Source organism: Acanthopagrus latus, chromosome 16 (assembly GCF_904848185.1).
Source record: "Acanthopagrus latus isolate v.2019 chromosome 16, fAcaLat1.1, whole genome shotgun sequence".
NCBI classification, from domain to species: Eukaryota; Metazoa; Chordata; class Actinopteri; order Spariformes; family Sparidae; genus Acanthopagrus; species Acanthopagrus latus.
This window is the reverse complement of record NC_051054.1, coordinates 8,020,476-8,037,358: the sequence shown is the minus strand read 5'-3', so window position 1 is coordinate 8,037,358 and position 16,883 is coordinate 8,020,476. Positions and strand designations below refer to the sequence as shown.

Sequence of the window (16,883 nt, the reverse complement as noted above, 5' to 3'; positions counted from 1 at the left end):
TTTGGCGTATAGTAATGGTACTGGTAATGGTATGAAGGTGGGGGCTGTCGGCTTGGGATTTTTGGTAAATGTGCCATTATTTACGAGTCGGGTGGGCTGAGGGGGGACAATAAACTTTCATTTCTGGGAAAGCCATTCAATTTTACTAGACTTTGTAGAACCTATAAGAGTGCGAGGCAAGAGAAGAAGAAAAAAAGGGGGCAAACCAGAAAGTATTTAACAAGCGCAAAAAGTGTTTCCATATTCAGCTGTCACACAACACAGCAATAATGTGAGCACTCCCCCCCGGGTCGACAGAGTCACGTGGGCCACCATTTGGGCCCGATGTGACACTAATAGTGCTTTCTGGAAACATACGCAAGCTGTGTACGTTTCTGAGGGCATGTTAATGACATCAAACCACTCACAACAGCCCAAACCGAGCTTCATGCATAATTCATTTGTTTTTCTGATTGTTAGAGCCCCCTCATCACAAACAGGAAAAACTCGCTGACACACATGTTGCTGGTCAAATTACAATAAACATCTGCTTTGACGAGTCATTTAGAGTTGTATTCAGCCTTCTGATCTCACGGCTCTTGAATCGGGAGCAAAGCTGTGCCAGTCGGGTGAAGTAATTCCTCTTGTTCTCAATTAAGTTGCTTTTGTCGGAGGAATTCTTCCCGAAATGAGTGTCAGTACCTTGAAATGAGACGTAATTTGGCAGAAGCATGAAGAAAATAACATGTGGTTCTCATGATTTCTGCTAGAAATCATGAGAACCAACTAGCAGACCACGGTCGGCAAAGCAGGCTGGCAGCTACTAGTGAGCATGAACTGCGAAGGAGCCTCTGAGAAAACAGAGGCCAGTTTGATGATGGGGAAGGAAGAACTGAGGTGAATTTTTGGGACAAGTTTGTCCCTGGTTGTGTTCCTAGTGGCCAAACTGTGTAGTTACATCATCACCTGATGCACAAGTTTACATTGTGAAGTAAGGGTCATTTTCTAGATCACTTTCCAGAAGGACTTGTGTTACTATCATAATTTGCGTCAATAGTTAGCAGCCAAATTAGCAACGAGAAAAGCAATCTGTCTGTTGCTGAGACTGAGCAGCAAGGCATCGGAGGGAAAATACATAAAATACTTTCTCTATATAATATAATCTAGTTCTGTGCAAATCAATGAATACAGTTCTTCACTGAGGTCATTAAGTATGTATGACAGAACTCCATGAGTACATGCTTTACTCTATTGTAAAGCATGTACTCTGCCCCAGAGTACATCACAACATTGTTGTGTTGGTTACTAGACTGAGTTTGGTTGAGCTACATTTTGCAAGCGGGTACGTGCAACCATACAGGAAGTATTAGGTTCAGTAGTTTAAAGAGTTGTGATGTCAGAATTCCATGCAGAAGAGCTTGACTCATTTTTAATAAAACAAATTTAAAAGATGGAAAAATTAAATCAAATCAAATGTTTGTTGAAAGTAAGACTAATGACTCTTTAAGCCTGATCGAATTTAAGACATTGCAGACACCCCGCAGACACCCTCAAGACCCAAACATCCACTAATTGATTTGTTGTGAAGGTAGTGTTTAAGTCTGGACCCCTAGATTCTTCCACATTTTGGGCAGACAGGCAATTGGACCCCTGCGTGTTATATGGCTGGAGGACAATCCCCATTGTCTTGTTTGATACAAGTGGCTGGAGCCCAGGAACTGCGCTGGCCTGGATGTTAGGCCCTGGCAGCAGAAAATTATAGCTTTGGCCAGGAAAGTCAACCAAATGGGCTGATTCTTCTCATTCAGCCCAAAGGACTCCACACAGCTGCACTTTCTTTCACTGCCAAGGAAGAAGACAGTCTGAAAGAGGGAGAGGAGAAAAGAGAGGCGGAGTGGGGAACAGTTGGGGGGCCTTTGGACTGGACCGGCCTCAAAGAACCAAAGGGTTGGTTTCTTTACACATAAAAAGAAGAAGAAAAAGAAGCAGCTTAGGCTCATCTTGGACATCAAACTCTATTTTAGGATAAGGGCAATCATACAATATCCCCCCCGAGTTGTTTTCTTTGATTGATTGGAGACACTTTTGCAGTATTACAATCAAGGAGGTAGGATGGTGACGTATCCTGGCCCCTTTGAGGATGTAAAATGCAGTTCAAACTTTTTATCTATTTTTCCCTCCGAGGAAATCTCTCTGCCATCGGGCTCCTTGATCTTTATCCGCATACCTTGAGTTTTGCTCATTTCCTCATCGTTTTCCTTTTAAGCGAAGACGGATACACTTCACGAGCTCGTGCGTTCTCCCGAGTCACGGCGGGTCACGGAGAAGAAAAAGAGCAGACGTTACAAGGACTTTTCATCTCAGGAGGAAAAGGCAAAGGTGCAGTTTAACAGATGAATAGTCTGCCGCTGAAAGTGAAACACCTGTAGCTCTAAAGATAGAAGACTGTTTTAACAGCACAAGGGTTCACCACAACACCCACACACAGCTTTTCCACCCATTGTCTCCGCATGAACCAAAAGCTAAGGTGGCTCTGAGAGCTAAACAAACAAAACATCACCATTAATTCACTTTCTACACCTCCACTTATACAGGGACATTGGTTGACAGCAAGAAAAACATCCAAATACCCAATACCCAAATACAGAGGCAGCATATATGACAGCAGTGTGCTATAACAGGACATTAATTCAGTGAGAAACAATGCTACACTGAAACCAACCTGAAAATGCCCTGCAAATACAGACAACACAACTGGAAAACACAGCTAAAAACAACAAACAAAAGCAGTTCTGTTTTCTGTATTTCTTTAAGTTGCTAGGTCATACCCGACACATTTGTGAGCTCATGATTCATTTGTTTTGATGCATTTTTTTCCCCTTCCCTTCGTGACGGGCCAATCACAGCCATCAACAACTGGCGCTTCATTTTATTGCACGATTCCCTGGAGACTTTGGGCCAAATGTGTTTGTGGTTACCACGGACGGAAGCTAGCTCGCCAGTCGATGTCGAGTTGATGACACTTTAACAACGCCAGTACAAACAAGGACGTAGCTAGCTAGCTTCCCTAAAGTATGTTCTGCTGTCATTTTAACTTAAGTCCATTGCTGTGATTGGTTGTACGTCTATCCAGCTGCACCCAGAGACATTTCGGGCTGTGTTTGAACTGGAAGCTTTCATATGAATAAGAATTTGCTAATCAATGTTTGGTGTGGATCCAGATAAAAGGGACAGATCCATAAATGTTCCTGTTTCTCACTTTCTTGAACATATAGGGAGTTTTTTTTGTTTTTTTTTACATTTTCGTTGATTTCTCATGGAAGAACACAGGGATCTTCCATCTAAACAGGACATATTTAGATGGCTGGAGTCTGATCCTAGATCTTGATTGAAGAAGTAACGGTTGTTTTCAAATCTAGGGCTATCAAGTTTGATATTGGACTCTGTTGGGCCTTAGCGGAAATATGCACTCTACTGATTTGTGTTTTCTTCAGCGCCCAAAATTATCGCAAACCTGAACTTTACTCCCTACATGGAGAGTAGTAGTAGAAAGAAAAGGAAAAATAACAAGCCATGATTCAAAACAGACATGTTCTGCGGTGCTGTGTTCATCAAACAGTTGAGCAGATAACTGTTATTTGTAGCATTCTGCTGGCAATAAAGGCAGGCGCTAACAACGGTTTAAATTAGAGCTGAGACAATAAAAGCACATTTTTCACAATAAATCATCACACCCCTACATCAACACAGACATCACCATATGCTCTGAGGTTCACTGAGGACGGTTTCACAAAAAAAACTAATCCTTTTCTCACAGCTCATTTAATCAAAACCACGCTCCCATCAGTTTATGTATCATCAAAAGCTAATATCCAAAGTCTCAGTTTTACAACAGGGGAGCTGTTGTCAAACACTAACACCGACCATGTAAGGGGCGCGTCCTCATCAACAGCATCTGGAGAAAAATATCAATAACTGGAGATTAGACACGTCCAATTCAATAAATCTGCAGGGATAAAGTGTGAGAAAAGTGGGCAGGGCCACACGGGCGGTTGGTTTTGTGTATTGTCCAGAGCCGGACACACGGACTGTGTAATTCTAGTCCAGGAGTGACCACACAGGGCTGGTTGTGAGGTCTGGGACTGCTGGAGAATGGAGACAGATGGGACAGGGGCAGGACTTTTTTGGCAAGAGAATGCTTTCCACTGTTCCGACGCCATACAAAGCCCATTGATTTTTCCCTGTGTTGAGTGAGGAGCTGTGGAATATCTCATTTCAGCGTCCGCCGCATGGTCATGACACCTGGACTAAGGTCAGGTCTGTCCAGTCCCAAGCGGAGGCTCGCCGAGCGACGAGATCGCTCTCTTCATCCCTAAGTGTGCCATCTCTGCATTGTGTAACATATAGCTGTGCTCGTCATCCCATTTCTATCGCTTGATGACTTTGACCTTTGGGTCTTCCTCTGCGACCCCTGATGCGCGAGTGGAAAACCGAACTCTCCCTTCCCATGAGCGCTCTGCACAGACAGAAAGATTGTTCCTCAGGAAACACGGGTCAGGAAGTCAGAGAAGGAAGCTGGCCTTTCGTTCTAAATACAACCCTCCTCCAGAGACCGGCGTGTCAGCAGAGAATTGGACAGTAAATCTCCTTTAAACGCCGACCCCTCACTCTTGTTTTGTTGCTATTTTTGCGACCTCGCAGTTAACCATAACATCATTACTCTTCTTCTGCTTCGCCGCGAAATTGGCTGCGACAGGGCCAAAGACTTTCATTTCCAACATGGTGTTTGTTTTGAACTCTGGTCGCGATCGTAATGATGTGACGTGTCAGAGCTATCCAAATGAGCCCCGCACTGATGCCGCATCCCACCCAGCGTGAGACGAAGGGCAGTGGAAGCCAGTGGATGGGCATGTTGGAGCGATTCATGGGAACAACATCAGCAAGAGCAGCTGGTGGTTCACCACTAACAATGCTGTGGCTACTCTTATGGACAATTAATCGCTGCTAGTTCTCATTCTCCGCTCCCCCCCCCCACCTCCCTCTCTTCTCTCTCCCTCACCCTCTTCCTCTGAGGCTAGTTTCACCCTGCGAGATGACCACAGTCCTCCCATATGAATTTGGCAAACATACCATGAGACATGAAAGGGGGGCAATCATGGCGTCCTGGCCGTCAAAGCTTAACCGGATCACACAAATTGGGATGTGGGAGAAGAGAATGTATACAGAAAGTGAACCCACACAGTGTCACAGCGAATGTGGGTCGACTCATGACAACATATCCAAGAAATCAAACCCTGTTTGAGTTCAAAACTTGGCCACGCTTAGCCGATGATTGCTCAACAATCAACGGGCTGATTAGCTATCCGGTCAGTTGTTTCGAAAGATGCGCTCACATGCTGGGAAAAATGGGAAGTTATGGAAGAATTAAGTAATCCGTGGCTTTTAATAGGAGATGTTTCAACTCTGACTAACTGTTTTATGTGATGTATCATGCTTCAAGTGGTGAAATGTACAGTAAATATAACTGCTGTTCATGAGTACATTAAAAACTTCAAAGATTCAGCCACTCTAATAAAGTCTTTCCTCGCATGTTTTGATTTGGATTTGAACTGGATTGCTTCTGCTTTTTGATGGTTGTTCATCCATTTATATAATTTTTGCTTTGTGAGCAGCATAAAGGGACTACAGCTTGATTTCATTGTAAAACCCTGTGACGCTGATCTGGGGACCTTGTTTTCCTCTGAGTTTGCATTTTTTTCTTCATGATATTGTAAATATGACCTTTTTTCCACTATAATGATTTTAGGATAAACAAAAAAAAATAAGATAACATAACACCCAAAAGATCATTGTTTGGTATATTGAATTTTAAATGATCCCTCTTGTACGCAAGTAAAGGTCCGGAATTTCCACCACTGCACGCTTGTCAGTAATTGACACAAATAATTACCTAATAATTCACCAAAATATACGAGATGCAAACATTTCTCATGAAGAGATGTTCCATTTACACTTGCTCATAATACACTTCAGTGTTATGGAATTGAAAATGCAACTGTGCGGGGGATGGCTGTGTTCCTTCCAAAACTGAAACTTCTGCCGGAAAATTAACTTTATAAGAAATCAGAATGCCTCTATGTGGCAAAACAAGTTCACTGGTATTTAACAACAACCCTATCCATCCCAGGATATACATGTTGCATCATGAGGCAGTAAAAAAAATACTGCTTATTTCTCCTTTAATATGTCGTTTAATGAGCCTGTGGTCGGAATAAGTGGGATGTGGTGAGGCGCAGCTTGAGATTACCGCGAGCATTTGTGTTTCATAGCTGATAAGTCTCTTTGCTTCATATAAGGCCAGTAAGTTAGTGTGTCAGTGGAAAGGGCTGATTACACAATATGCAGACTTGTGCTGAGTCCTAATTCACCTCAAAGCCACACAAGGGGAGTGCTGTGCTCGACTGGTCCAATCTTAGAAGTTCTCACTCCTCCTGCAACCATTTTTGATCATCTAAATCTGTGCTCTAAGTAAACACGGGGACACTTTAAATAGTGGACAGAGAGAGGGGACTAAATAGGAAATGCTGGAAAAAAAAGAAGGAGAGGGAAAGGAAGAACTCTGCCCTCCGTTGGCCGAGAGGAGGAACTACGCTGTTGTAACTGTTGCCGTTACAGACAACTTCCAATTTGTTGTGTTTCTCCAACACTCTCTTTCATCTCCTGTCCTGTTAGATAAAATGTAACATCCAGTCATCCCACTTAAACCTTATCAGTGACCTCAAGCCTCATCCCCGTCCTCCCTTCTTCGGGGGGGGGGGGGTCATCAGAGAAAATCAAACCATCCAGCAGAGGCTGAGGAGTGACTAACTGCAGCCCCCATCAGAGGCTGATAGGGCGGACAGGCCAGAGGAGGACAGCTGTGACCTCAAGGAGCACAAATCTGCAGAAATTAACTCAACTCTGTCAACAGTGAGAGTGGAAAATCCTGGCTGAGGAGTTGGGGTATAGTTTGAAAGATTGGGCAGGAAAAACTCATAAATCCTTCACTTCGTCCTTCACTTTTAGTTACAGTCGAAACAATAAGTCATTATTATTATCATAGTAATTTTGGGAGTATTTGCTGCTTTTCTTCCACATAGACAGCTGTATATTGAATATATTTGAATTTGGGACTGTAGTTTGGATAAAACAAGACATCTGAAAATATAATCTTGGCCTCAGATGGCCCCAACTATTTTCTGACATTTGACACGCTTTAGTTGTGTCTGTAATTCTCTCATGGTAAATTTCAGTATTACTGTCAAATGTCACCATTGAATGAATACAGCATATCCTGTCCAACCTACACTTTAAAATGTTACCAAAGGCAATCTAAGGACATGATCTCAATAGTTGATGACAGTTAAATATAGCCTAAATGTAAAGAAGAGGAAGACAGAAATATATAAAATGTATTAAAGTGTGCATATTTTGCTCATTTTCAGGTTCATAATTTTATTTTGGGTTACTATTAGAATACGCTTACATACTTTAATAATAATTTTAAAAAAAAACACATCAGTTATCTAATACTGTCAGAAACATGCTTATCTCTACAAGCCCCTCCCCCCGCCCGAGCACCCAGTTTCTTCTGATTGGTCAGCGTGCACACACCTGAGCCGGTGCCGCTAGCAACAGAGCAGCTGTGCTTAAATAATTCTAAATGTGCCGAACTAGCCGCTAGGCATAGACTATGCAAATATGTGACATGGTGATGTGATGTCACAAAGTCACAGAATTATAGCCTACTGACAGGAGCACTGGTTTCTGTGGGAGAGAGGAGCTTCCGTGAAGTCTTCCGTGCAGACTTTAAGCTTTTTTTTACTTTCAAGGCCTTTATAAGAACGTTTATAAGGCACTGAATGAAAGGAAAAAACACAAAAAAGCCAGATATAGAAATATGTGAACTAACATAAGTTTTTTATTTAGTCAAGCTCTGTGTCAGAATTACATCTGAAAACAAAAACACATCTGACGCTACCCTCTGAGAGATCAGCCTGACTTGTTTTGTTTTTTTTTTATTTCATTTTGGCAGGAAACAGGTGCCTCCTCCTAAACCTGGAAGGATAACGGCAATCGCACAATATCAAGCAGGCACAATACATCTGAGAGTATTAAAGTAAACAAGCGCAGTTCACGAGGCCGCTCGGGCCAAGGTCCAGTAACGAAGACACTTCCATGAGAGTCGGCCGCTTGTGTTCTGAGCCCTGCAAAAACATTGCAGCTCTCCCATCCCCGGCTGCATTTACTGTCCTGCAATAATGTTTAATGTGTGACACATTACGAGTTCTTTAGATCAGTTCGCACCAGCCAGAGGGAGAGAGAATTGCCGTGATTCCCCTCCTCCTCCAAAGAGGAATAACTACAGCAGGGAAGGAGGGGTGGGGCAGGGGGGAGGGAGGGCAATCGATCTGATCTACTTAATCAATCAGTGACAGGGCCTTTGAACTGCAGACGTGATTTCCAGCAAGTCTGTCATCCCACCCTGTCGTCTGTGAAAGCACTCCAGGGGGAGATTGCTCCACACAGCACCCGGCTCGTAAAAACTTTTTTTTTTTTTTTAATGTAAAAACACACACACACACCCATCTCGTTCTCTTTGCTGACTGGGTCCAGAATATCTCGTGAAGTTGTGTCGAGGATAACCTCATGACAAACATCAAAAAATAAACCAAAAAGAAGTTTGCGTTCAATCCTGCTTATTCTCCTTTTTCTGTCTCAACTAGTACGAAAACAACTTCCCCCTGCCTCCTCTGCGGCCGCGAGACAAAGCTCTCCACCCCCTGTGTGGCTTCTGTATAGGCACAGAAGAGGAAGGGAAAAGGGAATGTTTTGCTTCTCTCTCCCCACCCCTCTCTCTCTCTCTTCCCTCACCTCCCTGGGGCAGCGCTGTGTAGTAATAAACGTCCCCCGTAAATCTTCCCCTCACGCCATCGTCCCCTCCTCCACCAACTCGCCAACTTTTTTCTTTTTTGTTGTTTTGTTAACAGCTTCTTTTCTTCTCCCCCCCCCCCAAGCACCACCACCACCAACCCTGCCTTTCTCTTCCCCTCTCCTCTTTTTTTCTCTACTGCAACCCAACCCTGACATTGACTCTGCACATGGCCGATGGCTGCTCTGTCACGGATTTCGGGAGGGCGGTGTTGGAGTGGAGGAAGAAGTAGACGATGGGGGCTCACAATAGATTTTTGTATAGGTTTCACTCTCTTTTCATATGTGGCCGGGAGCGTCATTGTGACTGTCTGTGGTTGAATCTGGTGATGTCATTGGTAGATCAGGTTATCGCCCCGGCACGATGGAATGACACATGCATCCATGAAGTGCGGGAGAGGAGCCGCAGACAAACAGTTTAAAACCAGAGTGAGAGACAGAAAGACAGAGGGGTTTAATGGGAAATGGCTGTGGTGTGGAAGGAGTTAAAAGAAAAAAAAAAAAAAAAAAGGCTGCCTGTATTCACCGGAAAGTCCCACAAGTGACGTTACAGTCCAGCAATTAAGAGTAAATTAATTACAGAGTAGTGGATGGTAGCTGAAAAGCCTGAGGATAGTGTAGCGCCTCCCAGTAAACAACCCCAGACTGCTTAAGTACCAGACTTCCTTAAGAAAAAGGAGGAAATAAGGGTTGTAGCCGAGCTTCCTTACTTTGTTTCACCCACTTGTACATTAAATTTCAGATGCCGTCCCTCCAATAAAGTTAGGTGAACAGAACACGTACTTCATGCTGAGTGTAATAAGTAACTTTGTATGTGAAATCCAAAGTCCTGATGAGCCAATAAAGCATCTCACAAGGTGAGCTGAAGGTAACAAACAGTTAACAGGGTTATATTAGAGGAAAAAGTCCTCTGTTTAGTATTCATACTGCGTGCAACAAAGTAGTAATCTCAAACAAACTGACAAACCACTATGTCTGTCCCCGCAGAAGAGGAAGAAAAAAAAAACAGAGAAAAAAAATAGAAAAGAAGAGAGAGAGAGAGACAAAAAAAAAGTTTGACTGAAGTTGACGCCCAGCGCTCCAGGCTCCTCCTGCGAAAGGATTATAAAGCAAATGTCGGGGCTGGTGCAGGGCAGAGGGGGAGTTCTGCTGGGTCACCAAAATACACAGGAGCTGCAACTAACCAGAACCTCAGCAGACCTGCGCAACTTTTTTTTCCCCCTGTAACAAGCACAGTGTTGTTTTGTTTGGTTATTTTGTTTTGTTTTTAAATTCTGCTACTCTACTTTTTTTTTTCTTTTTTTTTTTTTTTTGAGTTGATTCCGGTCGCTTTGCAAAGATGACCACAGCCGTGGTGTCGCCTTTCTTCGACTTCGAAGTAATGAACAAGGTAGCTTCACAACTTTTGCCTCTTAATGTTCCTCTGTTCTTCTGTCTCTGGGCTTTTTCCTCTGAAAACTGTTGAACTCTTGTTAGCCTGTTAGCTTCCTGTGGAGGAATGATGAGCCGCTGCACGCCCGCGGCCCTCCGCCGTACTGCGCCTGTGTGGCCGCTGTTTTTGTTTTGCTGTTCTGATTTGTTTGTAACGACTGTTTACTTATGTCTTCTGTTCGTTTCCCTCGTCTGAACGTCGACGTGTTGCGTTCTGTTCACGTTAAAAGTCTGTGAAAAGTGTGCCGAAGCCTGGCGGTAACTTTAAAATGTACTGAACAGTTGTTGAAAATGTCGAACTTTAACATATTCAACATGTGCCACATCGGCTAGTTTTAAATGTGTAGTTTTTCTTACCGGACACGGTGCTGTTTTCGAGGGAGGGCTTGTCAGCTTTCTTGAAACGGAGGGCAGTTTTGCGCCACTTTTTAATACTCCTCACAATGCAGCCACATGCTCGCTAATCATTGACCAGATTTGTCTGGCTTTTCACCGACTACTGCTGCTATAAAGCTGCTCCGTTTTGATTAACAGAGCGGATCTTTAGTGTGTGTGTGTGTGTGTGTGTGTGTGTGTGTTGGGAAATAACACTGTCTCCCGCTCTCGGTCACTGCACTGTTATTCGTTTGCATACATTATCATGTTCTCAGTGTCAGATTTCTGCTATAAAACAGCGGGCTTCTGCTCCTCTGCTGGCTTTTTAATACACGTGTAATTCAGCAACCCGACCAGTCGCCCCCCCAATCTAGTTTTGGGAGTGTATTGAATGGCAGACGAGTTTTTTTTCCTCTTGTAATTCAGCAGGATGCCTTGCCACTTTCATTATCTTTCAAATGATGCAGCCTCTTTGTAGCCACCAGCGGCCCTCTGGCCTCTCATGTGCTGCTGCTCCATTTACTAAACAGGCACACATTCCAAACCAGGGCAACTTGCCAAACCAGCTGCTGTTCTATAGGCCTGTATCCGCTCATGTTGTCAGAGCCAAAAAGAACACAGTCATGCAAGAGGAGGCTGTGGAGTTTTTTTCTCCCCCCCCCCGCTCTCGCTCTCCGGCCCACCAGTTCAAATCAGCGCCACATTGACTGTCATTGTGAAGAATATACTTTTCTTTTTCTAATGAAGTGTTTTTCCCTTTGTGTCCCTGCAGAACAACAAACTGCTCAGCTACAACAGCAACCTGGGTGCTCCCCATCCCATGTCTGTCCCTTGCACTGGCACCAATGTGCCCCTCTCCAGCCCCGCCGGAGCCCTGCTGGACAGGAAGGCGGTGGGATCTCCCTCAGTGGGAGGCGTGTACCAGCGGCGGCACTCTGTCAGCAGCACAAAGTTCAGCCAGAACCAGTTTCTGAACAGCCTGAAGGCAGCGGACCACTCCTCACTCATCTCAGGGGTTGGCAATGCCAGCAACAACAAGGAGAACCGCCTGCGAGACCGCTCCTTCTCTGAGACGGGCGAGAGGCTCCTCAACAAGTGCCTGGGCCCCGCCAGTCCCACCAGCGGCAGCAGCCAAGTGAATTCCAGCCGTTACAAGACAGAGCTTTGCAGGCCCTTTGAGGAGAACGGTTCCTGCAAATATGGCGACAAGTGCCAGTTTGCTCATGGAATCCATGAACTGCGCAGCCTGAGCCGCCATCCTAAATACAAAACTGAGCTGTGCCGCACCTTCCACACCATCGGATTCTGCCCATACGGGCCACGCTGCCATTTCATCCACAACGCCGAGGAGCGCCGCGGACCTCCCCAGCAGTCCTCCCCTCTTAACTCTTCCAACAAGATGGACAGGCCTCGACTGCAGCACAGCTACAGCTTTGCAGGCTTCTCCAGCTCAGCCGGGCTGAGAGACAGCCCCACCTCGGTCACCCCTCCACCCATGTTCTTCCCTGATGAGGTCCTCGACTGGCCCAGCAGTAACCCCTTCACCTACTCCAGCCAGGAGCTGGCCAGCCTGTTTGGGCCCAGCCTCAGTGGCGGTCCTGTAGGCACAGAGCCCAACACCCCTGCACCCCCCTCTCCAACAAGCACGCCCTACTATTTCAGACCCATGTCGGAGTCCCCTCAGATGTTCGAGTCTCCACCCAGCCCTCCCGACTCTCTGTCAGACCAAGAGGGCTACCAGAGCAGCTCTGGAGGCAGCCTGAGTGGCTCCGAGTCCCCCACGCTGGACACCACCCGCCGCCTTCCCATCTTCAGCCGCCTCTCCATCTCTGACGATTAGACTGCACGTATCCACCAGTGACTTTAAGTTCGATGACACAAAGAGAACACGGCACTCCCCTCTACCTCTGCCCTATTCCGAAGCTTCCCCATCTTCCCTCAACACACGACACCGTGCTAGTTCCTCGTTAACGTTGTAAGGATGTAGTCAATTAAGGGAACTCTCAACTTTAGATTATCATTTCATCCTTTTCTATCCGCACAGCAAGTTTTATAACGTACCCTGCCATGTGTCATAGTGCCAAAAAAAGGAGAGGAAATTGAACAATGAAAAAAAAAATCACGAAAACAAGAATTGACTGTTTTGCCAGGTGCCACTTGTTTTTTTTTTTTCTCTTTTCTTCTTCATATGTTCTTGAATGTGTAGCAGCACAAGTGGCCTTGGAAAGGGGAGTGCATTGCACTAGTCCCCAAACCCCCTTCCTCCCCCCTCCTCCCCCTCCTCCCCCCCCCCGACGATACCACTTCCCCTGAGCTAGCTAGAGGGTGCTCACTAACGTAACTGTAGATCTACCGCAGCCGTTTTTACAGACTGAGTTGAGATAAAAGGAAAAAAAATAAAGACCCTGAAAAGATATGAATAGTTTTTAAAAAAAAAAAGAGAAAAAAAAAGTGCCTCGGGCGGTTTCTGCATGTGTTTAGGGTGAATGGACTACTGTTTGTTTTTTGGTTCTTTCTCATTTGCCCCCCCTCCTCCTCCTCTCCACCCTCCTGTCACGGTTCTTCTCAAGCCCCGTCTTATGTAATTGTGGACTAGGCGAGTCTGCAGGAAGGACTTTGAACTGGAAGTTGGTTATGTCCCCCCCCCCCATCGCCCCCCTACCAACACCACCTCTCCTGAGTTTTCTCCTCCTGTTGCTGGTCACTGGCTCTTTTGGTTTTTTGGGAAAGGAAGTCTTGATATCAAACTGATCATTAAAACCTGTAGGACTTTGTCCCGCCTATCTCAGCCCTGCCCCCCCCCCCCCCCACCCCCCCCCCCCCACACACACACACACAAAACCTCCTTCCTCTTCATCGACGATCTGGGGGAATTCCAGCATTCCCATGGTGCAGTTGTACATCCTGCGACTTGACAAGATCGAATCTCCAAGCTATTTACTTTACTTCTTGTCCCCCCCACTTTAGAACCTGCTCCGAGGAGCACTCTGTACTCATTACATCCCTCTCTTTTTTTTTTTTTTTGCTTTCTTTATTTGATAATTATTTTTTATTAATGTTATTATTACGGTTATTATTGTTTGAAAAACTTTCCAGACAGAAGGTTTGCTTGTCACTGCTTATTTAACTTATCAGAACATATTTATTGGTGATCATATGCATTTTTTGTTAATTTTGTTTTGTATTTATCTGGATAATGAACAATAGAATATATTTTCTTTTATGTTAAATTATGATCTTCCATATTAATCTAAAGATTGTGAAGACGTTTTTGTCAGTTTTCCTTTTTTCACAGTTAATATATTGTACTTCAATGACTTTTTTGTTCTGCAACTACACTTTGTCAAAATGAAACTTAATTTAAAGCAAAAAAAAATGCAAAAAAAGAATGTTTTGCGTTTTGATTATTTATTGTACTTTTTTTTTTCTTACTCCCTCTTATTGGACTGCAATTCCATCTAAACTTTAGATTTGCTTGTTATTCATTTCCCCCCTTTTCACATTTTTACAATACTTTGACAGTAACAGTAGCTAACTGTTATGACATTTATGATTCAACTCTTGGGTTGATGGTGGAAGTTAAAAGGGGTGCTAAAAGACGTCTCACATCACTGGTTCAGGAGTCTTCACGTTAGACTGGTTGTGATGAAATGTTGGTAATGTTCTTGCCCAGTCTGTTTTACAAGCAATAGCTGTGACCAAATGGGTTGAGGAAAGTTACTTTGTTTTCCTTTTTGTTTATTTTAATTTGGATGCGTGATGCACTTGCTTGGCCCCCTTCTTCATTGGAAGTGCCTCATTTAATACATTCCAGGTAGCTAAGGCTCTCTCTGCCTTTTATATTTGATAATGGAGGACAATTAATTTTTATAGTCACGTGTTTCTGTGTTGCCTTCACGTGTTCTTTGGAAGAGGTGAGCAGATTATGACACAAAGAAAGTAAAAAAACAGTTGAATGTATTTTTTCAGCCATTTTTTTTTCACTACAGTAATTTCTGTGAGTTTATATGAAAACCTGTTTTTGTTTTGTTTTTTTCCCTCTTTTGTAAGTATTGCAGTTAAGTCAATAAACCCCGTATTTTTGGAAAAGTGAAACTGTGTACTGAGTTGTGTGCTGCAAGGGTTCTTAATGGGAACTTGGGCTGATTTTAAATGCTCAAATCTGTTTAATAGTGGTAAAGTCACGTTCCTGTAAATATGTGCAATAGCGATGAAGTTTAATGAATCCGGTTAGGTTACTTAAGGTGCAATTGATAGACAATGCAGACCTTTAGGGAATGAAGTCGTGTCAATTACATGCTTCATAAATCCACTTAGAAATGACAGAAAAACAACCCTCTTAACTCCAGACTTCCCTTAAGAATTGGCACAATAAGTCTTTTTATTCAGTATCAACGTAATCCAGTTATAGTTGTCTGTACATGCACGGGTACGCCACAAAAAAGAAGCACTAATAACTAATTCGGCTTACTTTTGATGACCCCAGTTAGCCAAAATGAAAACAAATACAGGCTAAAAAAAGTTGCTGCCTACAGTTAACTAGCTGACTCCATGGATACATAATGCCTCACTGTCAGACTTTGAAATTTCCAGGATATGCTTATGTGTTCTTTCAAGTGTTACATTTGAAAGATAAAATCATACATGGAAGTAATGGAAAGTATAAAAAGCGAGCCACTGGCTGCTGTTCTCTGCATAATGCAAAACTAGAAGGGGAGTTTCACTGCGGTGGAAGTTGATTGGTGTACTCCTCGGAGAGCAGTCAGGGGTATTGACCTGGAGATGATCAAACTCTCATTGAGCAGCTTTCGGTTACGCAAAGACACAACGCTCCTGGTTTTCAGCTGAAATATTGATCGGGGGGGCGGCTGTGATCGTTACATTTCCAAGAATAAAACAAAAAGTGATTTGCGGAGGTTATCAGCCGATCAGTGATCCAGAGGTTACTAGAGAGCTGATCAATGTGCCTGTGATGATATTCCTGGTATGGGCGTTTTTTTTGCAAAACATACGGCATCAAATGTATGTATTTTTTGTCATAGACGAAAAAAATAAATGACAATAGCAATCTGTTTCAATACAAGCAGAGCGGGTATTTGATTTCAGAAACAACACACTGAAGCTTCCCCTTTTTGTATGCTCCAGTCAACATCCACACTGCTTCTGCTTTCGCTCGCTGTCTGGACACTTCCGTCTGTCCGTGTTTATATTTTCTCAGATTGCAAAAATGAGCCGGAACAGAAACTCCCTTCCCTCCACACGTACAATGGTGAGTGCTGACCCGTCACAGTTGACCCGCGGAGGCCTCCTTGCTGCTTTATTCCAGGAGAACCTGGGACCTGCTAGATCCTTGTCTTGTTCCTGTGCTCCCTCCTCCCCCCCTCGGGCCCACCTGCACAAGCTGAGAGTTACCTACTTCTCTGCATGCCAGCCAGCTAAAACAGGGACGCTGCCTTTTTTTTTTTTTTTGTCATTCACAGGCACTAATGATTAGTTTTGGGATGATTACTCACTACTGTTGTTTCATTCTGTGTCACGTGGGCGAGCAGAGATAGTTAAACGTCTTGCAAAACGTAGTAAAAGCAAGAAATGAAGTGTTCGTGACATACTGCTCATAAAATCATTGCCTTTTAAAGCAGTGACTAACAACAAACTCAGAAGTAATATAATATCCAAGTTTGGAATAAGGACATTAGAGACACAGGGTGAAACTGCATCTGCAAAAGTAAAATAAAAGGGCCTTACTGCTTAGTTCATGTTTCACTAAAGCACAGCAACATGGGTTGGTGTTCTGTTAAGGTTTGTCGAAACATACCGGCTCTAGTAAACAATTTGCATCAATTTACATGTACAAATCTTTTTTTTTTTTTTGTTTGGCTGTATGTGGGCGGATCATGACGTGAATTGAAAAACATGACCTCCCTGTCCCTCTGTGTTGCTTTACAAGCCCGTGGAGGTTGTTTCATGTGGCAGGAGTGTGGATTTCTCTGTGTGAAGGACTCGGGTCAGATCTTCTGCCACAGTCGGAAAGGATGTCACTTAACGCGCATTTGTCTCAGAGCCAGAATCTCCTATGTTAACGGGATACTAAACCTTATCTTAAGGCACATCAGAAGATTCAGGTTAGC

The 16,883-nt window shown here is 44.0% G+C and overlaps 1 protein-coding gene and 1 long non-coding RNA gene across 2 annotated transcripts in view; one reads left to right on the top strand and one right to left on the bottom strand.

Moving 5' to 3' along the window:
• Positions 1-11,518, bottom strand: part of LOC119004632 — a 43,900-nt gene extending 32,382 nt beyond the window's left edge. Inside the window, exon 1 of the long non-coding RNA XR_005070262.1 lies at positions 10,738-11,518. This is a non-coding gene — a long non-coding RNA (uncharacterized LOC119004632). The remainder of the gene's footprint in view (positions 1-10,737) is intronic.
• On the top strand, positions 10,066-14,850 carry zfp36l1a (zinc finger protein 36, C3H type-like 1a). The gene is made up of 2 exons (XM_037071729.1): positions 10,066-10,339; positions 11,528-14,850. Exons 1-2 carry the CDS (start codon positions 10,289-10,291, stop codon positions 12,593-12,595), a joined length of 1,119 nt encoding a protein of 372 aa, XP_036927624.1. The 5' UTR covers positions 10,066-10,288; the 3' UTR covers positions 12,596-14,850.
• Positions 14,851-16,883: the final 2,033 nt, after the last annotated feature.